Source organism: Xiphophorus maculatus, chromosome 24 (assembly GCF_002775205.1).
Source record: "Xiphophorus maculatus strain JP 163 A chromosome 24, X_maculatus-5.0-male, whole genome shotgun sequence".
NCBI lineage: Eukaryota > Metazoa > Chordata > Actinopteri > Cyprinodontiformes > Poeciliidae > Xiphophorus > Xiphophorus maculatus.
In genome coordinates this window covers 4,320,565-4,343,217 of record NC_036466.1, presented here as the reverse complement: position 1 = coordinate 4,343,217, position 22,653 = coordinate 4,320,565, and the positions used below count along the sequence as shown (strand labels likewise).

General features: G+C 40.0%; 1 protein-coding gene across 3 annotated transcripts in view; it reads right to left on the bottom strand.

Annotated features, from left to right (window-relative positions):
* The window catches only part of LOC102229597 (tensin-like), a 77,374-nt gene that overhangs the window by 19,257 nt on the left and 35,464 nt on the right, over positions 1 to 22,653 (bottom strand). For all 3 annotated transcript variants that reach the window (XM_023329437.1, XM_023329438.1, XM_023329439.1), the window contains 14 exons: positions 17,573 to 17,611; positions 16,559 to 16,600; positions 14,014 to 14,063; positions 12,890 to 13,052; positions 12,758 to 12,808; positions 12,518 to 12,640; positions 11,774 to 11,838; positions 11,240 to 11,323; positions 9,568 to 9,680; positions 9,425 to 9,485; positions 9,238 to 9,313; positions 9,033 to 9,162; positions 7,547 to 7,612; positions 7,331 to 7,456 (listed from right to left, as the gene is read on the bottom strand). In XM_023329437.1, coding sequence (XP_023185205.1) covers positions 7,331 to 7,456; positions 7,547 to 7,612; positions 9,033 to 9,162; positions 9,238 to 9,313; positions 9,425 to 9,485; positions 9,568 to 9,680; positions 11,240 to 11,323; positions 11,774 to 11,838; positions 12,518 to 12,640; positions 12,758 to 12,808; positions 12,890 to 13,052; positions 14,014 to 14,063; positions 16,559 to 16,600; positions 17,573 to 17,611 — 1,189 coding nt within the window. The remainder of the gene's footprint in view (positions 1 to 7,330; positions 7,457 to 7,546; positions 7,613 to 9,032; positions 9,163 to 9,237; positions 9,314 to 9,424; positions 9,486 to 9,567; positions 9,681 to 11,239; positions 11,324 to 11,773; positions 11,839 to 12,517; positions 12,641 to 12,757; positions 12,809 to 12,889; positions 13,053 to 14,013; positions 14,064 to 16,558; positions 16,601 to 17,572; positions 17,612 to 22,653) is intronic.

Below are 22,653 nucleotides of genomic sequence, written 5' to 3'. Positions count from 1 at the left end.
AGCCAAATTACTTTTTAAGGCATCAATTGGACCAACAGAAAATCTGTAAACCATTAAACTTTGTAAGATCTTAAACTACTTTGTTATTTAAACTGAAGCTTTCCTTTTTTTTGGAATCACTTCATGATGCCGTAGTTACGCCAAATAGCCAGATACTTTTGTTGCCACATTGTTATTATTGGCTACTTGACCATGTAATATTTAGCCATGTGTTCTTTGGTTAAACAAAAAAAATGTATTGCTTTAATTTTAGTTTCATGTTGTAGCTAAAAAAAGAAATATATGTAATGATTTACAATGTCAATCATTACAAACAGTTTGTTAATCTGCATCTCTATTGACGTGCTTATTAGTTACATTGTATTTAGCCATGTGCTATCTAGCCTCTTTGGTTTATGACTAATAATATTTTTTTTCTTGTTAGCTCATATTTGTTCCAATACTGCTCTATAATTGTGTGCCATAATGTTAAAGAGAGTTTGGTGTCACATTATGCTTCGCTGTTATGATAGTTAACCACATGCTAATTAGCCTTGAGTGAGAAACACCTCTCCAATAAAAACATGACAAATGCTTTTCACTTTTTTTATATTGCTTGTTATCATCGGTACTTTTTAATTGTTCACTATAGTGATATAAAAAATAGCTTGATATTAGGCATTAATGACTGATAAAATGATTAACGCGCTAGTGAGTCACATTGTAATCAGTCAAGTGTTAACTAGCTTCTTTGGTTTAAGAGAAGAAATGTGGTTTTTCTCGTAATATTTCTCCATTTTTATCAATTATTGCTGCCATATCACTGGGTTTACTACAGTTCTGAGAAATATCCCAGTCAATTCCTGTAAACGTGATACATGAATCAATTTCAGTAACCTGAGCTAAAACTTTACCTTAAAAAAACAACAAAAAAAAAACACAAAATTGAACAAAAAAGCTACTAATAATCTCTTATGTTGGCACAGCCACAAAGAGACGATCCTGTGAAGGATGAGGTGACAGCAGTGAAAAAGGTGTCATGGCCGCCGTATCGGTGACTGGCACAAGGACAACTACTGCAGTTTTATATTTGCCTCTCAGCGTGTCTGTCCAGCTGTCACGGTATGCAGTGACGTGATGCAACTCCGTCTGAGTCCGTCTCCGAGTTCGCTTTCACGATGATGTCACCTATCTGTCCATCCGTCCGCCTGTCTGTCACCTAGTGGCTGTCATAAAAACCAATCCGTTGGACCGTCTGTCACTAACTGTGACTTCCAGCCACGCTGGACTCCCAGAAAATCATGAGACGCAATGAATTTTAGAGAAAGACGTGCACGAAACTTGTTGCATATGATAAAAGACTAAATGGAGCCAGGCGGGACCATGTGAGGGTATTTGGTCTGCATGTCTGCCCCTGTAGGTTCTGCTGTGCTCCCAACTGGAGTCATTTTTTACCCCCATGCATCTGTCCATCCATTCATCTGTCTTTCACTCACAAGGATCAGTCGCCTGTCAAAACACTGCATCTGCTTGCTGTCTACCTACATGTCCGATTCTCTGGGAGCTTTGAAGAACCAAATTTACCCCCAAGAGAAAAACTTCTACTGCCCTCTTTAGGTATTCAACACCTGGTAAAAATAGCTACAGGGAACACCAAATGTACCCTGAAGCTTCCTTCAGGTGGAAATCTGATTATCTGAACAAGACTTGCATTTTACAGGAAAAATGTTATATTTTTTCTGTAAGTAATTTTAATTAGGATAGAATTAATTAAGTACACATCATCAGAAGCAATTCAATTTATTGTTAAATGAAATTTTATTTGCAAATATAGTCAATACATGAACCTTATTTAAATGTCACTCATTATCATCTGTATGCAACTCATCTGGACGCTCATATCTGTGTCTATGTTTGGACATCATTTAACCCTTTCGCCTTCCTTCAACAAAGAACGCTGAAAAACGATTCTTGATGTGTACAAAGCTTTAAAATGATTTGATGTTTTCTTGTTTAAGTTTGCAGCAACCGGTTTTCACCAAATCACTGGTGCCACAATCATTAGGACCCCAGTTATTCTTCTAAATTACATAAATAAGAAATCAGATAAATATGCAACTGAAGTATTTGTTGTCTTTAATAATTTAAGATAATCACTTGTGCCAGATTTGTTCATATCTCTCCAAAATGGGAAAGACAGAAAGATTTGTGTTGATTCTGATTAGGCAAGTAGTTATTTCTTGACTGACTATACACATATCTACAGTTGGAGCAATATTTCAGATTTTTAATCTGAATACATATATTCATTCATGTATCTAAAACATATTTCAAATACATAAAAAAAAATTAAACTGCAACTGGAACCAAACGCTGGGTCTATGCGGATGCAAAGTAAAAACAATAATTTTTTTTTTTCAAGTTGTCTCCATCTGGATGTAAGACTGAGCTTTTTCTGCCACTTATACTCCAGACTGTTTTTGTTTGTGAGATACAGGATGAGAATATGGAAAAGCACCTCACAGTGGAGTACGGTGGCGGACCAGCGATGGTGTGGGTATCAAACTCTTTTTAAATAAAAATCTGGTGGCCGCTGCCAGGAAGCCAAAGACTTGATTTTAGGACTTTTTACCAGTTCTACCAGGCGGAACCAGAACATGTTGGAGGTTATGCATTATTTTTATTTAACAATAAGTTAAATGACGATAATAATAATAATAAGGTTTCTATAAGCAGGCTCTACTAAAACACATCCACATTTCTGTTGCTGAACAACTAGAACCAATTTAGGTGGACTGTAAGTCTTGTCAAACGAAAAAGGAAAAAATTGCTCCGTGGTTTCGATGAAAATCTCTTCCATTTTTCCACTTCAAACTGTTATGATTGCAGAAAATGGAAAATATACCAAATGTATCTATTAGATGCGACGTCCAACGCATTCCAACACGACTTCATGGGACAAAACGACAAGCAGAGCGGCAGCAGGGCAGCGCGGCGGGATGCAGACATGCAGTAATGAAAAGGAGGAAGTTGGCAGGACTTGTGGGGTTGATATGAACCTGCAGCTGGAACTCCCAATGCTGCCAGCAGGAGGTCCAGCTAGAAGCATTACGGACTCGGCTCGGATGGATAAACCCAACTTAATGAATAGACCTTTATTGACTAAATGCAGCCACATCATTTCCTTGCAACAGACTCAATCGCTCTGCAGTGCATCTCACATTTTTCACTCTTCTTTCCCAGACTCGGCTCCTCGTCGCTCTCCCTGTCCTGCAGCCCGAGGTCTCTGCACGCACCAATCAGCGCCTCTAATAGTTTTGGCGTACCCAAATTGCCGCCTGCTCATAAAATGTTCCACACTCAAATTGCTTGCTCCATGACTCATTTGGTACCGTGTGGGCGCCAAACACACAGGACGCAGCGTTGCCAAGGAAACATGATAAACAGACACGCAGGCTCCAGACTGAGCAGAAAGTTGAAATGCGGTATTTCTTTATAAAAAAAAAAATATTATCTAACTTTTCATTTTACATAATTTCATTGCACGTTTATGTAAGCAGCCAATTAGATTCCAAAATATGAGTTATGTTACACTTACCAGAAAGTCCTGCTGTCAGCGCCGCTACATGATTTCTTCCAACTTGTATTTATTGAAAAATATCCCCAAACTTCAACATCACAGAAAAAAAAAAAGTCCTCACTTACAACACAAAATTTTGGAATAGTGTTCTGTTTTCCCCTCGGGGCCTCACTGTCCCTCGTCCCTCTCTGTCTGTCTGTCTCTGTCTGTCTCTGGGCAGTTATTCCAGACATGTTTGAGGGCTCAGCCCCGGCCAAATATGGGCGGAGGGCAGTAAACAAGGAGGCACAGTCTGCCTGCAACGTCACTGATCTAGTGTACGTATTACACACACACACACACACACACACACACACACACACACACACACACACGCAAGTTTGTATCAGGACCTTGAATTGACATTCGTTCATTTCTGTAACTGCATTTACACGTAACCCTAACCATTGCCAGTACATTCCCTAACTTTAAGTTAAATATGATGCACATCATAAATCTAAATCTTACCTCCTACCCTAAAATCAGTACAGATCAGGATGGAGACCAAGGCCTAATCTTTTCTATCCTAATCCTTCTTAAACTTTCAGTATTTTTAACAACATTGAAAGTTGTTAGAAATATAAATAAAGAATAAAACTCAAAAGTACCCTTTAATGGCTACATTTACAAGGAAGAGCAAAGTCAAAGATAATGCTGTTTGGACAGAAGAGTCTAAGATGGAATTGTTCTGTCAAGTCAAGTTTGTTTTAGTGTATAACATTTCAGCAATGAGGCAGTTCAGAGTCCTTTGTGTGACAAAAACAGAACATAATTAACAAACAAAATTACATCACCGAGTCAAAATGAAGGAAATGAGAAAGTTGGAATGCAGACTAGAATTGTGGCAGCTCTAGACAGTTCCTTCAGCCTTGATTTAAAGGAAATCAGCGTTTCAGCTGTTTTCCGGACGTTTGTGGTTTATAGAAGCTGAATGCTGACTTTCCACGTTTGATTCTGGTTCTGGATGCAGAGCAGAACCAGAACCAGAACCAGAAGATTTGAGAGGTCTGAAAGGTTGATTTAACAACAGCAGATTTTTTATGCCGTTCAGTGATTTATAAACCAACAGATTTACATATTTTAAAGTCTGTTCTCTGAGCTGCAGTGGAAGGATTTTAGACCAGCCTTCTGCTCCTTCCAGAGGATGACCCAGTTTGTCTGTTTCGAAGCTGATTTGCTGGTGTTGGTAGTAAACAAGCTCCTCCGAGGTGCAAGCAGTGGCCTTCTGACCCCGCTGACCTCCAGGCTGGCAGCTGCTGCCAAACTACAGGACTGCCTATGAAGCGATGGAAACACACAAACTGCATCGCGTGCACACACACCCCAACAGGAAATCCCAGCAAAAGAGAAGTGATTAAATTTGTTAACTGGGAAACTGGGAAAGATCGTTTTCCATCACTGCCTTGGAATTGTTTAAAATCAGTCACTCTGGAAGATTATGATTCAAGTTATTTACCCTAATAAATAAAATAATATTTTTAAAACTGCCCTTTTGGATTTAGATTAGTTTGACGAGCTGAAACATTGAAATGTGACAAAAAGATATCTATAACCAGACAAAAACTCTGTGCGCTTTAGAAACCACTCTAACTCCTAGAGGTTAGTAATGCTAATGCTAATGCTAACATGAAAAAAAGGGATTTCTCCTCAAAATTCAGCAGCAGTTATAATGTAACCCTGGAAAGTCCATTGAGCTGAAACGCTATGCTCTCCAACCATGCAGACACGTTAAAGGGTTCCATTCATATAGAACCCCTCAGGGATGAAACGTACATTTAGCACCTGCACAAATAAAGAGGTCTGGATTCTGCAAGTGAAGCCTGATAGCTGTCCTCTGAGCGGCAGCTTGTAAAAATAGGCCTCTCTGTTCATTAGCCCAGCATAGCAGAGAAAAAAAATAAAAATCCAACTAGAGATATAACTAAACTGATGAAGAGTTTAGTTATTTCTGAGAACACTGCAGCCCCCTCTGCTGGGACCGAACTGGGAATGCTGGCAATTCCCATTGACCTTCTTTGCAACATAGCAGCAACCTCAACGGCTCCCCGGGGGGACGTGCATAAGAATGAAATGGCTCTTTAAAAGCTGCTGAAAACGAAACAAACAGCGCCTTCATAAAGAAGGGGAACGCGGTACAGGAAGGCTGGGAAAGGCTGCCAAGTCCTGCTCTACTGAGACTCACGAGTTCTCCTGTCTGAGCCGGTTTTTATGGCAGTAATCATGGAGCTCATCATCACTGAAAGGAGCCCAGGGACCGGGTGAGATCATCAGATGCTAAGAGATGGCAGGAAAGTCTTCCTTACATTGCATTATTCAGCTGAAATCTACGGAAGGCCATTTCTACCAACAATAAGAATAAAAAGTCGTGCTTTTAGCTGCCGTCACCGCGGCATGTTGTCTAGCAGCTTCGCAAATAAACTCGACTTCTGTAATATGGAGAGCATTTGTGGACATTGATTTCTCCATCTCTATCTCCATCCCATTTCGCCCAGCACATGATATTTTACATGCGAGACTGAAAACAAAATCAAACATAAGCATATTCAAGCATGGAAACCTTTTTAAATACGCTGGAGTTTAAAGTTTTCAAGGTGAAGAAATGGGTTGAACACTTTTTTATTCAACATATCAACTCTTTCAATGACAAACTGCTGCATCAAATACACAGCAGAGCGTTACAGCAGAGCCTTCCTCCCACTGTAGAACCATCAATAAGTATTTACATACCTGTAAATGCTTTTAAATAACATTTCTTCTGTCACTGCACATTTGTTTTCTGCACCTTTTTCATTTTTCATATATTGTCAATAGTCTGTTTTTAAATACTCAAAAGCAAAATATTTATATATGAAAAAAAAATCATTCTGCTCAGTTGCAGATCTCTTGTATTAGAGTAGGCCCTTTTTGAAGACTGCATGGCATTTATGTTACGATCATGTACAGCATATTATTAATTCTATTATTATTTCAAATCTTGTTTTTTTATACGTTTTTAACACTTTTTGATTTTTTTGTGTGACTCTACACAGCTTGATGCTGCTGCTGTTGCTGCTGCACCTCACCAAATGTGAGACAATGAAATATATTTCTGTTCTATTCTGTTGTATATCTGGTTGGCCACTAGAGGGCTCTGCTCATGAAGAACTTGCAGAACTCGAGAGCCACATGGAGCTTCAAGGTATATCATCAACTTTTTCCGCAACATATTTAGTTTCTATTTAAATTCTCAAACTCCCGACGGAAACATTAGCCGTGAGCTCAGCAGCTCGTTGGAGCTGGTCCTAGTAGGTGTTTCAGTTTACAACAGTCCCCCCTGTCTGGGGGGTTAGCTTGTTGCAGGGTGACTGACGGCCCCCTATTTCTGCAGTGGCTATTTAAAGAACTCAATGACAGGACAGAGGAGGACAAGTAGGGGGTGTGAAGCTTCACAGGCAACAAAAATCTGGAGCTGGCTTCTGTTGCTTCCTTTCTTCATGATCAGTTTTTGTTTTTTAGTTTTAATTTTAATAATAATCATTTGGTTTTAGGCTTAAGAACATATCTACACCCTTCATAGGGGGCTGAAGGAAGCTTTCAGGCCATATTCTGAATTGACAAACTTTTGGTTTCAAGTATTTGCTAAAATACATACATGATATGCTATCTTATGGAAACGAATAATTAACTTGGATTATAAAGCTGAGGACTTTCGGAGACAGAAAATGTCCACGTAAGGAGTGTGTGAGGACATACCGTTCTCTGTGTCCACTGCGTCCTCACTGGGATGGCTGAAGCTCTCGTATGAGTCCCAGCGGATCAGGGGGTCCTGGGTGTTGTAGTCCACAGAAACACTTGGCCCGTTCTCCAAGTGGTCCAGACCTAGCGTACAAAATTTTAAACAGTATTTTTAGTTCAATTATCTCCTGATGGGTAAACCGGGCATTCAAAGTGGTAAGAAAGTTGGAATACCTCTGATTTTTTCTGGTCCGTAGGAGAAAACAAACTCCACCTTCCCGTACTCTGGAAACCTTCCATCTGTACAAACACAAGGCAGAAGGGAGCATGAATTTTTGTCTAGAACTGCATGAAAGTTAGTAACGCTGGTGAGGTATGACAATAATTGATTCAGAACATGTTGGGACATAAAGAGCCAAACGCTTCTCAATCACCAGGAGGTGTCGTCAAATGTTCTGTGGGCATTTTAGGTCAGAGTTTAGTCAGACATGTTGGTAGCGATGCTCTGGTCTGGTCTGGTCTGCTGCTTCACGACCTGAACCTGTTGGCCTAATGGAGTGTCCTATTTAAAGGCGGATCTTAAATCTGTGATCAAAAAGTCCCCAATGTGGCTCAATATAGACAATTATTTAAATTAAAGTTGGCTAAATTTCCACCAAAGTGATATGAAACATTCACTAGCTATGTTTCCATCAAATAGACACACAAATTTTGAGCAAACTTTTGAAATGTCACAAAAAAATTCAAATTAGGTGTTCTCCATCTACTAGTTTGAAGTGAATCAGCCAGGCTATGAAAAGTGGAATTTCATCAGATGGTGATGATATGCATGGCTGTAATAAACAGGAAGTAGATGTGGGAGCACACAGGGCAGAAACATAAAGGAATCCTCCCGTTATTAACAACACGGGAAATAATTTGATTGTGAGATATAAAATGTGGCATGGCAGAAAATGACTGTTTTTCCTCTTCAGATAAATACACAATTAGAATTAAAGGTATAATAAGCATAAGCTATAATTACATAATCATTCTTTTTATCTGCAATTTTAGGATTTTTTTATTCGAAAGGACAGTATTTTGTTTTGGGGTTCCATTAAAATGCGAAAAATTTAAATCCTAATAAATCTTAAATGCAGCAGAAAAAAACGTGTTTTCATAAGATCCTTATTTTATTTTGTCCTAAAAACAATTAGCATTAAAATGTCCATGCTTTGCTAATGTTATCTTAATTCGAAGCTATTGTTCATTACAGACAATAATCACATCAATATATAGAAATGGCTTTCATAAATTCTCTATGTAAAATGTTATTAAAATTGCATATCTAAATTATTTTTATTGAAAATGCAAGATGAAATAATGTCAATACATTTGAGAAAGAATGTAAAAAATATATGTATTAATTTATTTCAAACAAAATTGGAAGACTTTTAATTTAAAATGTATCATACAGAAATTAATAGCATCGCATAATGAAAATTATGAAGCCAAATCAAATCAGTTATACTTTATGGAGCAATTAGCTTTTCAATAGTGAAGTTTGACCAGAAGAGGGCACTGTTGATTATGAAAGTCTAGGCAATCTATCTCCTGCAGTCAGACAAAATTAAGCCTTTGACTTTGATCTTTATGTCCAAGTGTCTTTTTTTAACATGCAACAAGAAATTATTTTATGACCCATGCGAATAATTTCACTATTAATAACAGATAATAACACCTTTGAAGGTCTCATCAAGCTCCGACTTCCCAAAAACGACCCCAAGGTCGTGGATGGCACAGGTGTGGAACTGGACCCTGAACACCACGTCTCTGGTCGGGTTCCTGTATCTCTTATGGTAACATTTCAGCTACAAAGAACAGAATATGAATTATTACAACATATGGAATATAACAATATAAGTATAAAAAGATTGCAGTCCTACCAGGATGTCTCCTTTCAGAAGCAGCCCAGGTTCTATAGTGATGCAGATACTGGTGTTGCTGTCTCCCTGCACATTGCTGCCAAAACCAAAGACAGTAAAGCTCTTTCAGTTGGGAATCACATCAAGGGTTAGTTTCTCTGCAGACTCAAAGCCAAACCACACTGAACTGGAAGAAAAGTTTCCATACTAGATTCCGGATGTGTAGACCGGCTGCATCGCCTGGTAGATCTTCAGGAACGGCCGGCATCCTGTCAAGAAACGGCAACGAGACGAATGAGACGCGGCGGCAAGCTGCGTCTCTCCTGCAGACCTTTGGCTGGGGAAACTCACCGCCTTTGGATTCAAAGTTGGGTATGCCGTGCATGATGACATGATGCAGGAAGAGTGGCTTGTTGTTGATCTTGATGTCTCCGGACAGGAGGCCGTTGAAGTACTGCACATACCTGCAGACATACCATGGGCATCCTCAGTCTGCCCCAAGGCTCCAATCAGCTCCCCTGTCTCCACTCAACAGTAGGTGGTAGTTTTAAATGGGGTCAGTTTTATAGGCAGCTGCCCAGGGCAACATTAAGAGACCAACTTTCTATATTCCAGTAAAATTGTGTAAATATATGCTCTAAGAAAAAAACAAAAGAAAAAAGCAAAATTGGTGTCAGAGGCCAAAACACAATTTTCAGATATTAACTATCTTCCTCCCAAATGTTAGGGTTCTTCCCCTTATCAGTTGGATTACCTTTTGTCATTTTAACCCGGTTTCAGTCTAAGTATGACGTTGCTTTATCCTTTTTAGGATCCGATGGAATAGATGGATGTGTATGGAGGTCTGCTAGGTGTCTGTTGAGTTAGTATAGTCTGGTTGTTAACGATGCTAATAATAATTTTATCATAGGTAACCTTGACCTCCAGGTCTCCAGGTACACACATCCTCCTTGTTCTCCTGTCAGTGACCAGATGTTTTGGTGTCTGGGAAGTTCAATTAGCCTGACCCCAGATGTCACGGAAGCACCAAGACGAAGAACGAAGGAGCTACAGCTGCAATATGATGGTTACTTAATGCTATGGTTCTCATCAGTGGTGGGTAGACTTCTGCTAATGCACTAATAGTGGCACTAATTTTTCCTGTAACGCTTTAGCATTTTTGCTAACTTTGAAAATGTTGAGAGCAATATGCTATGTCCTAACACATGCTGTGACATTGACGCAGGCAGGTTATCAACATGAATTTAGTGCTTTAGCATTAGCTTTAGCTTCCACCAAATACCATGTAGCACTCTTGGCATTAGTGGAACTAATAGTTATGATTAGTGCTTTAGGGTTAGCACAGCTAACTTTTTGTCTGGTTAATTGGTTCTCATTGTGGTTCCCTCTGAAAGAACCTTCTAACACTTTCCAGAGTGACAAATATCAAAAACTGAAACGTAATTCAAAGAAATATATGCAATTTCATTTGCATAGGTAACTTGATCATTATGCAATTCAAACAACATACTTTATGTATTTGAAAGAAATACACTCATTATTCATTTAATATAACTATACTTTAATAATACTAAATACATAAAAAATTCAAATAAATGGGCGTTATTTCGCTGATGAACATGAATCATGTAAGGTTTATTTAATAGGTTTGCATTAAAATGATCTAAAAAGTAAAAGGAAATTTGTCATGTAATAAAATTACATAAAACGTAAAAGTTAGGGTTCAATATTTCTGCATGTATTTCATATCATAATTCCTCAATTTACTCAAGTTATCTTGGTATGAAAACAACATTTTGTTGAGGATGAAAATCATTTAAATCTAAAAAAAAAAAAAGTGCTAAAAGTGGTGAAATATGTTTTTCTTGGTAGTGTACATTTTCTACAGTGAAACAACAACAAAAAATCAAACTGCCTTTCAGGATTTGGAGGATGTCTCATTCTGCTGATCGAAGTTTATGTTAACTCTTCAGTGGAATTAATAAAAAGTAGTTATAGAAAATAAAGGGAGTTAATAATTTACCTCCTCTGTGACGGCTGACCGACAGGAAGAGCTTTGTCCTCGTAGAATCGCCTCATGGCAAACCTGTCGAGGGCCTGGTCAGCACTGCATGGCATGAAGTCACACAGATGTTATTATTCTAGATTTAAATTCAAAATCGTCCCTTTTTTTCTACAAGGCAAGCAAAACTCTTTTCACAAGTTTATAAAAACACCCCACGGCTTTAAGTCCTCCTTTCTGGGGTCCATTTTATAGCATCTGGTTGTATTAAACATGGATGACATTTTTCCCTCACAATGCCAGGAAAATAAACTAGCTAGGACGGGCTGCTAAGCTAAAATATCCCATCGGTGTTTAATATTCAAGGCCTTCGTTTGATGGATTGTTACTCCTGTCCTCACGTCCCCCTAAAAAAAAGGGGGGGGTTTGAAAGATCAAAGTACTCAAATGACAGTTTCTCAAAAAGCGATAGCCTCAAATCCTCTACCGTAGCATTGTGAACTTTACACAGAAGCTTAGAAAGTAGCACAGGTGCAATGACAACATGTTGCGTACCTTGCAGATATGTTGCTGTAGTGCATATACGCAGCCACCACTACGCCTGTTCGACCTCGATTCCCCTGCAAAACCGCGGAACACACAAGAAGACTGAGTTAAAGTGAAGTTCATGTTGGAAATACTGAACAACTTCCTGAAAAGAAGGACTACAATTTTCATGATGTCACACCAGGCAGGAAGCAGTGTGTTTGAGGTGTTGACCTAAAGTACATCTACAGGTGTACCTCCATTTCTGTTTCAATTAGCCAATCAGAAGCTTTCGAAGCCATTTCCCAAATCGTTTAGTTATCTTAGAAAGCAATAAGATAACTCTTGACATCTAGCTAATGAAACTTTTTTTAAAGTGCAGCTGATCTAAAACAGAAGATTATTCAGATTTCAAAAATGGTTTAAAACAAATCATTTTTTAAATTAGTTATTTATTTGTGATAATTCATATTTTTCTAAATATTGTTTGAAGATTGTTCTCATTTAATGTCAAAGAAAGAAAAATGTCTAGAGGTCATGTAAGTTAAGCAAATAATTAGTTCTAATGGGATATGCAAGGCTCTATGTAATGACATAATAAATCCATAAAAATGTCTGAATTTATACATACAGTACTTTTTTATGGATAAAATATGTATTCGTAATTTCGATAAAATCGATACTTATACATTTTTTTTTAATGAATTTATTTTCTGGCTTCCTTGCGTTTTCACAGATCTTTCTACCTATTCTAACCCCTGAGTGTTTGGTCACCTTGTTGTGCAGCAGCACGACGTTGCGCTGGTCTCCGCTCAGCCACGTGTCCATGGCTTTGCACATGCTGCAGATCTTGTCCAGCGCCGGAGCGTGATGATCCGGCCAGCCGAACTCCAGAACCTGAGCCGGATCAACCAGAAATCATTCGGAAAGCACGAGCGCCGTTTTCACCTTTCACATTTCACTGTCACTCCTCTCGAAAGCGCGGCCTCTGCTTCCGCCAGACCGTGTTCGTACCTTGTGGTTTAGCTTGGTTAAGTCGTTCCGCTGCTCGCCCAGATTGAGCACCTGAGGTAAACGAGACAAGAACGACACATTAAAGCGGTTCAGCTCGACGGAGAACGGGTTCTGGGCCCGGACTGGTCTCACCAGGTAGTGTTCGCCGTGCTTGGACCGCAGCATGGTGGCCACCTCTTTGAGGTTGTTGGCGTAGCTGCGCTCATCGGCCGCGGCGGGGAAGGAGAGGGAGATGATCCTCTCGGTGATGTAGACCAGGTCCACCTCATAGCTCTCCTCCATGGCCTGAAGCACGCTGTGCGGCAGAGACACAGACACCTAATCTGAGTGTTTCACAGTTGCTGCGACATCTTTGGGGAAAATCCTCCATTCCTCTTGGGAACGGATGACAAACATCCACTTGATCAAATCTAAACTCCCACAGCTCGGCCATGTGCTTCCTGGAAAGGTTACGGTTTACATTCCAGTACTGACTGTTGACTCGACCTCTGCTGATAGCACGCAGCCTCTCGCACTGAGCAGAAATGCTTTAATGACCGATGGGCATGAGAAGAAACATCCAGGAGGCATTCTATCAAGACCACGGCGGTGGAAGATCCCTGCCTGTTTAGCCCCAAGTCCTGCTGAACCGCATAAACAACGCTTTTCCAGTTTTCACGGAGAGATGACCAGATTTTGCTGAAAATGTTTGGATACTTCAGAGACTTTCTAACAAAGGCTTTCAGAAAAGAAACAGACCCACAGCAGCACAGATCCTCCGCCATGCTTACCAGTTAGCATGTAGATGTCGCTCGTAGCTGTGCTGCAGTTGGTTATAAAATTGCGCAGATTTGAATTCCAAAAATAAATCTGCCAAATGGAAACACGTCATTTCCGACCTGTGGCGATTGGGATTTATCCACATTTTTTCTGATTAAAATCAGCTGGTGTTTTTGATGGATTTCGCAGTGTTTTCTGGGTGCGGGCCTCTTTGGACCATGTTGCGCAGCTCGGCTCCTCCAGAGCTCACAGCGTCACTCAGTTCATCAACAGTCGAGTTTGTCATTTGAACGAGTTGAACCTTTAGCTCTCGCCGACTTAATTACCGTGCTCTCAGGTATTTCCTATTGGTAGAGAAGGAAAAGCCGACTCTACAAATAGTCTTATGTCATATTTACACCACAGGGAGGATAAAGTGCAGCTAATTATTAAATGTTGAAGAATTGTCAGAAGCAGGCACTGGAATATGCTGGACAACGTGAATATAGAATATTTACCCTGACTGCTTTCTCCGAATCTCCACACTTTTGCAGGACCTCGTCGATCCCTAAGAGAAACAGAAGGACAGAAGAGAAAAGATTCATCTGCAAACGTCATGTTGTGTCACCGGGTGATTATATGTGCTAACAGCCTGCCACAGATTGGTAGAAAAGAGTCGATAAACAGTCAAACCTGGAACAAAGAAGCACAAAAACATGAAGTCTCGGAAATATTAAGCATTAAGTGTAAAGATGGAGGAAATTGTTTGAAAATAAATAAATAAAACATCCAGCTGAGAAAAAACGTGAAAAAATCCCTGAAATTTGAACAATTTAGAAAATGTGATTAACAATAATGATATCATAATTTATTTTTTAGATTAACACTCTATGCAAACAATGTACAAATGCCATTAACACAAGCTCATATATTCTAAGTGAACTACAGTAAATACAGAAAAAAACAGGCATCAGAAGCAAATACAGAAACATCAGTGCTGCATTGCTCACAATATAAAGAAAAAGAAATGGAACAAAATACAAGAGAAAAAAAATATGAGAAAAGCAGTATTTGCCACCTAATATTTCAAATAATCGAACATAACCTGAGAAAAATCAAAAATCACTTTTCACATGATTATTTCATTTATTACGAAAGATCAGCAACAAACCAGGAAAAACGTATGCAGCCCCTCACACCTCCTGATAACAATGAATAGTTTTAATTCAGTCACACTAGGTGCAGCCGCTTAATCTGATTTGAGTCCCGACTTTGACTAGGCCATTCCGCCATCTTCAAAAATTACAGCATCTGAAACGCCCATAACCGATTGAATGCATTAATTCAGCTCTGACAGTTAACAGCTGCATGGTGAACAGTCAGTTTCATCAGCCGTCTGACTGATGAAACTTTAATTTGGATTAAAAAAATGCTATCATCTTGAAATACTTTTATAAAACTTGGATGGAGTCACCATCCACCCATCCATCCATTCATCCATCCATCCATCCAACCAACCAATCAAATCTATCAATCTATTAATCCATCTATGTAAGCCACATGTGTCAAACTCCAGTATTTGTAAATTAGCTCCACAAATAAGTGGCTTTGATTGCCAAAATAAGAAAATTAAAAAAAAAAACAATCATAAAATCCTGGAGGAACTGATCAGTTTCAAAACATGTTCAATAGTATTTAATTCTAAACTTATCGAATGCAGACACAGCTATTAATTAATATTCTCGCAGTTGTTTTCTCAGTAGATTCTGGTGTAACTGGCCCTTTTCTGATCTTAATATGGGCCCAAATTGGAAAGGGGTGGGTCCTGGGAGCTGAGGGCCTCATGCATGCCAGAACTGCCACTGCGTCAGCCAGTCTTGATTAGTGATTATTTGATACATCATGCTGCATTTCGTCTCCTGCCTTCTCTGTTTTTGCTTTGCATTTATTTGAACTTTTCTTCCCTCCTTTGTTTTGCAGATATTCCCCATCCAACTCCATATTCCGTCTGAATTACGCCTCAGTGTGGAGAAACTGATTAAGAATGCTGAGAATGTGGGAGGAAAAACCAGCGACCCAATGTTTTCCCTGTCTGACGAGCTTCGTTTTGGTCGACGGCGTCTGGAATTAAGAGTCTGGTTCATCTGGCCTCAGCGGAGCCGCCACGGGTCACAACGGGCCGTTTCAGCACCAAACCACCATGGACACATCCTGCAGAAACGAACCCAACAAAACCTCCACCTTCTCCAGAGACGTACCAAAACCCCCCCCGAGGAACGATCTGATACTTTGAATGAAAAACCAAGCATATCTGGGAGGAAATATCAAAATGAATCTGAGCTTCTTTTTGAGAGAAAATGAAAGTCACCATTTGTACATTCCTGTTGCTGAGGATGCAAGAAAGAAGATAATTACCGAGTCTTATTATTATTATTATTATTCTGCAGAGTTTTGTGAGAGTTTCTATAAAAGCTGGTGAACAAAGGGAACCATCTGTGTTTATATTGCTGCTCTGAGTCATCGTTGATCTAATTATTCGGGTAACATCTGACACAAACGCTGACTCGTATAGAAACAAAAGGCAGAGAAAGCGAGGGCTGCGAGACATCAGTGCCACTTTCATGTCTGTTTGCTTTTTACTCTGGAGAAAAAAAAGGGAAGAAAATTGTGTTTTAACAAATGTTCCGGTTTTTCTTCCTTCTGCTTTAAATAAACAGTTTTTCTTCCACATTAGCAGCACTCCTCATGCAAACAAAGATCAGGAAAACACCTCGGATCACGTCGGATATGAGCATTTACTTAATATCTGGACAGATTTGAAAAGAGTTTTAAAAACTCAGTTTTAAAACTGCCTCTAAGGAAGACTTCCTGACCTAGGAAGACCTAGTCTAAGGAAGACTAATAAGTCTAAGGAAGACTTAGGTCAGACCAGAGGAACTGGATGGAAGGACAGATGCCAAACCATTCAAGCCATGTGTTCAAATAAACAAGTTTTGCATAATTCTTGTTCCACAGATCAGAGTTGCACTAACAGTAGCAGCATTAACGAATGAAAAGACTTACCGGTGTATCTACATGCTTTAGCGGCAGCTGTGGAGTGGGAGGCTGCAGGGACAGAGGAAGGGTCAGCAGGTCACCGACTTTATTTCACCACAAGGAACAAACAACATGTTCAGGTTAGAAAAGAAAAGAAGAAATTGGAATAAAAGATTCAAAAGGGCCATGTCTAGTCGCCGCACTTCTGCTTTGGTCATCCAATTCCTGGCTAATGTTAAAGACAAAGAACAGAAAACACAACTTTTCATGCTAAAAGCGGAGAAATTGGGAATCTGCTGGTCTTCCAGTCGCCGTTTGCTGAGCTTACATTTTTCACGGAAGAGAAGGAAAACTTCAATTTCAAGCTCATTAAAATGAAAATGAGCCAAGTCTTTGCGCCACGAAGCATAAATCCTTTTCTGCAACCCTTAGGAAACAGGAAAAAAAAAGAGAAATAAAATTGCTCTGGCTGAAGCTCATCTTCCTCCTCCTGCAGCTTAGTGTTAAAGTTCCTTCAGACACTTGGAACTAATGAGGATGTCTCTCTACAGAGAAGAGTTTCCCCCCCTCTATTGCCGCCCTGAGCATCTGCCCATATGACCAGTTTTAAAAGCCTCCACTCTTTCAAATATGAAGGTCTTTATTATAATCGGTGGACTAAATCTGTTTTCATCGTAGATGACTATCAACTGGTCTTTAAAGTTATTTATATCTAAGTTTTAATAGGAATGACAGACCCAAGTCTCTGGTGCTTTTTATTCATTTTTGTGTCCCTTATGTGTCAAAATCACAGATCATAATCATCCCAATATCTTCATCTCTGCCCACATCCCGACCACTTTGATCACCCCTGAAGCTGAACACACTTCTCGTGAACACACGCTCGTGCTCATAGACGCTGACCTTTGACCCATTCGAACTACAACTACAGGAAGTCCCTTCCTGGATTAGTGTAGAGGATTTCGAGGCCAGTAACTGTCTGAATGTTTCCTCAAAGATCTCAGGATAGGTGATGAACTCGTGCTGAGGCTTCGTACTCACCGGCTCACAGCTGGTCGCCGTCTGACATGATGTGGTGACCTGGAGACGAAAAGATAGCCGATGAGTGAGGAGAGCAGGCGGGTTAAAAACAAGTCACAGAAACAGCGAACAGTGAAAACATAAACTCAACACAACAGCACCAGTGGACATTTGTTTATTTCCCCAACATAAATCACATTCATTGACCTTAATTTCACTCTATAATCCTGCCCTGATTTTCCACGGCCCCCCATACAGCTCTGTGCCCTTTAGAGGGGGCTTCCAGCCTCAATTTAGAAGCTATTAATTTGAGAAAAACAAACAGGGCTAAAACAAAACCAGCTGCCTACAGATCTCTAAAACAAGCCTCCATATGTCAACTTTGTTGCTTCAATCTGTTCAGCACTAATTGTTAGGTCACTTTATGGCTTTAAATGTGTCAATTTTACTATGTTGGCTTGATTTTTTTTTTTATATGAACAAAAATGTTCTCTCTTTCTTTTTCCAGATCCAAATGGAAGCAGGTAACAATGTTTTGGATACAGAAAAAGCCTTTATTAACAGAGAATCTGTAGCTAACGTGAGTAACGTTAGCTACATAGTAAAAACATAGTCTGATCCCAAGACGACAACTCCTGTCTCAGAATTTAAAAGCAGAAAATGTTTGATTCATCCAGGCTTTCATTTCTTCAAGACATTGGGACTTATGGATTTGATAGAGTCGAGTACCATCAGCACAACTGTGGAAATAATCCCATGCCGTCTGGAAACATATACAGTAAAAAGAATTGGCCCGAGCACTGAACCCTGTGGTGCCCCACGATTATGGTTCTTGTCAAAACACGTTGCTGTCCGCCACAAAATTTGAGTCCAGCGGAAAGCGGGAGTGAGTTCAACTGGCAGGCAGGAAGCTCTTCCTGTCAGTGAAAGATTTATCTCAAACATGTTAAAAAAAACAAAGAAAAGCTGGAATGAAGGTGTTGGGTACATGGTACTCTACTGGTTGCTAGGTATAATATCATCTGTCTGTTAGTTTGTATGTAGGTACCTCACAAATAATATATAAAGCACACCCAACCCATGCAGTATCACACATGCAATACACAAAAACGGGGTTTTTGAGTGTGTTTCCGCTTCTACTATGTTCATTGTACAAGCTAGCACTAGCTAGCAAGCTAATTTGCTAGGGTGTTAAGGTAAGAGTTTAAAACTATTGTGCGACAAAATTAGGATTAGTTATGGCCTTTTTATTGATTTCTGTCATCTGAGAAATTATCTGGGAGATAATTCTAATAGTTAGTCATAACTTTAATACTGCTGATTAGTAGCCAACACCATAAGGTTAACAGTAAGTGATATGTAGCCAATATTTAAAGGACAGAGTATGTGAAAACTTAAAGCTTAAATACCAAAGATACAAACACATCTTTAAAGCAAAGCCTGTCTTGGTCCCCCTGGTCTGCATCTTTCTCCAACAGCTGCTCCTTTTGTGGTGTTTTCTTGTATGTTTTGCTCTTTTTTGCAACCACTGTCCTTTCTCTGCTGTTTTTTTTGCTGCACAGCATGTTTTCTGTAAACAGCAGTGTAGGCCTCCCAACAAATGAGACTAAATGACACACACACACACACACACGCCAACACCCTACTGTGTGAAGCCACAAGCCAGTTCCTGTTGCTAGGAAAAGTATCGCTTGTACCCTAATTTTACTGTCACCTCTACGTTAGCAGGGTGTTGATTTCCTGATGTTGCAAAGCAACATGACGCATCTTTTAATAGCAACCCGGCCATCACCGGCCCATTTAGATGTCAGAAAAGTTTTCTTACATTACCCACGGCAAGTAAGTGGCTCCTAATAGTCTGGATCTCCCCCTGTGCCTAAAATCACTGATTATAGAGCACAAACAAGTATTCTATGGCAACTTATAGCTACCATCTGATTGTATTTACTTAAGTGTGGACAGAAAAACACGTACAGGGGAAGTTCATAAGGGAAACAGAGTTAAGTGGGAGCCTATAACACCTGGTATCCCAACATGCTGTGAGCTGACGGCTATTTACAACCACAGGGATGAGAGCGCGCTATCAATGGATAGCAGGCACGGCCAGGAAGGAAGCTGCCGTAATTATTTGTTGTGGGAAAACAAAGAGCTCATTGACTTTGCAATCAAAGTTATCAACAGTACCAGTAGCTGGATAAGAAGCAATCACACCCATAGCATGCCGGCGTGCAACATTTAAGAGTCGGTCAACAAGTCGTCGCTGGTGTGCGGCTTGCTCTAAAGGAACAAATATCGGAAACAGTACGAGAAGGTGAAGAAGATAAAGAAGATAAAAGGGAACCAAGGAAAGAGTGGTACCTTTCTACAGATTTCTGCTACTTGACTAAACCTGGCTCTATCTGCAATCAAAGCAATGAGTACCTGGAGCTTTTCAGCCACAAACACTCCAGGGGGGTCTGACCTGAAACAACTGCTGGATGTGCAAAAGAGCAATTTATGTCCACTGCTGAGTATGGTGGATGATCTGTGATGCTGTGGGTCTGTCTCTACCTGAGGATGTAAGGCCTGGACTGCACAGAAAACCTTTGAAAGAAATCAAAGAGAAGAGAGCAAAAGAGGGTTCCCAAGACTCTGGACTATCCAGACAGACTGTGCAAAGGGGAAAGGTCAAAGGTTCAGCACTAAAATAATTTTATTCGAGACTTTCCCCCCCCACATCTTTACCAAATGTCCAAACAAGAGTGGAGGGAACTGTCGTGTGTTTCAAGGAGACTGCAGAAAGGTGCACCCATGTGAAACATGGCACCTAATGAGTGTGTGTGTGTTTTAACAGATTTGAACATATTCATAATTAATATCACTTCTAACAATACTGAACTGTTTAAGTAATATAAGTCTACAGGTGGGGACATATAAAAATGTGGCAGCGTGCTCTGTCCAGGTTGTCCAAGGAATTTCACTCTGAAAACCGGCGACAGGACATGTTTAACTTTCTAGGAAACCTTTGGTCTCTTCGTAAGATATGGCGGTCAGGCTACAGTTTGCTAGAGAGAAAGTAGACAAAGATCAGGACTGGAATAAAATTCCTTGGACAGATAAGAGTAAAGCTGAATGATCTGGGCACCATTACAGAGGTTAGGTTTGGTATAAAGCAACTACTACCTTCCAGGACAAGAACCATATCGTGCCTGTGAGGCATGGAGCTGAAAGTGTCATGGTTTGGGGATGATTTCCTTCAGCTTGACCTGGCTAACTAGAAACCACAATTATTTAGTGTGTCAGAGGTTGGTTAAGGGAGAAGAAAGGAAAAAGTCGCTTGCAACATGGCAAGCGACTAAAACATACATGGGAACCCCTCAAACCTCTGACAGCTGAAAGTGAGATGTTTCAGGCTGATGTCAGACACTGGTCAATGGGAACAGGAGCTTCTCATGAAGGGTATTTCAGCTGAAAACGATTGGACCTGTACGGTGTCTTATATGGGTTGTGAAGCTTAAGCTCTCAGTGAATCTTACTTTGATATTTTGAGCTAAAGATTTTCTAGAATTTTCTGTCTTGATGTGAACATCTTGTAATTAAGACAGCATTCTTTTCTGTCGAGATGTAAACATTTTTTTTTTACAAGTCATAGCCTGAGCAGACGGAACACTAAACTCTGTCACTTTAAGGACTGTGAGAACTTTCCATAATTACTTCCCAGCCAGTCAGGAGTGCATAGTGACTAGCAGACCACAAACAAGTCACAGAAACTTGAAAAGGGAGCTTATACTCTCACTGGGTCACAAGGGGCATCTGAGAAGGAATAGAACAAGAGGTCAAAGGAAAGACCCAAGGGGGGCTTCTGGAATCTTAGACTGGATAAGAGGCCCCATTAGGGGCCAAACAGAGGAGCGTTAAGGCCGGTCACTGTTCAACGCTAAAGGTCAAGTCTCTCAGGTGAGATTCTTTCTACTTTAACGCTTTTCATACAGAGGGTCAGGCTCACCAAGAGTTTAAATGATTTCAGAAAGGACAATCTGATCTGTGCGTTTCAGCAACATTTGTCTTCATTTGGGGTTTTCTAACTGATATTCTCTACCTAACATTTAGGTTTTAACTCCAAAGCTGTGGTGTTCCAAGACATTTCCTGCCCTCTTGACCTGCTAGCTCAACTGTTACTGTGATCTTAGCACATCAACATGACCCGAGCTGATGGGAGAAAGCATGCGTTTGCCACCGTGCATAAATCATCCCATGGGTTCCACTAAATAAGCCCGCCGTTGGTCCGACCGCACTAAGAATTCCTCAGGCGCTCCTTTCTGCCCACACAAGAGCTGCTACCACACTGATGGCGGCGAGCCCAAGGAAGAAAATGCTCCTCTTTCTAAACGCGGGGCCAAATAAGGACTGAAGCTCAAGCGGGTCCGCTGCGCAGGGATTTATACATTGACTGGGTTTCTGTTTTACTTGGGAGGTCTTTGCAAATTTGGCGGAGAGGGTGTTCTTTTCCATCTTGACACAATGTCAAACATGCAATACATGTTTGAGATATTGTTACAGAAAAAGGCAGTTTCAGTGATTGCTTATAGATTTGATTTTCCTCAATCTAGGAGCAAAATACTCAATTAATGCTGATAGAACCATCTCAGAAGAGAAAGTTTTAAAATTAGTGATTGCACTAACTACTTAATGTAATTTAAAGTCAAAAATATGAATTTTTGGTTTGTCTACTTGGTTGATATAACTAGTGTTCAGTGTCTGCTAACATTATGTAATGACTGGGCAATAAATACACTGGATGTTTGTATAAATGCATACATTTTCTCCATAATTGTCCATGTTTTAGATGATTGATCAGGAAATTTAGACCAGTGAGAAGTAAAATTGTGGGCATAAATGTCACCTGTTTTTTGTTTCAAGGCCTACATCATGATTCAAAAAACTAACCAAAGAATTGAACAGAAGCAGCAACCAGAGAATTCACCTGTTTGAGAATTTTTCTCCAGGAAGTGACTGCAAATTAGTCTATTCGTGAATACATTTGAAGAGCATATTTTCCTCTACCACTACAACCTTAGCCATAAACATGCCTATAGTCAACGCAAAGCTCACAACACTACTTT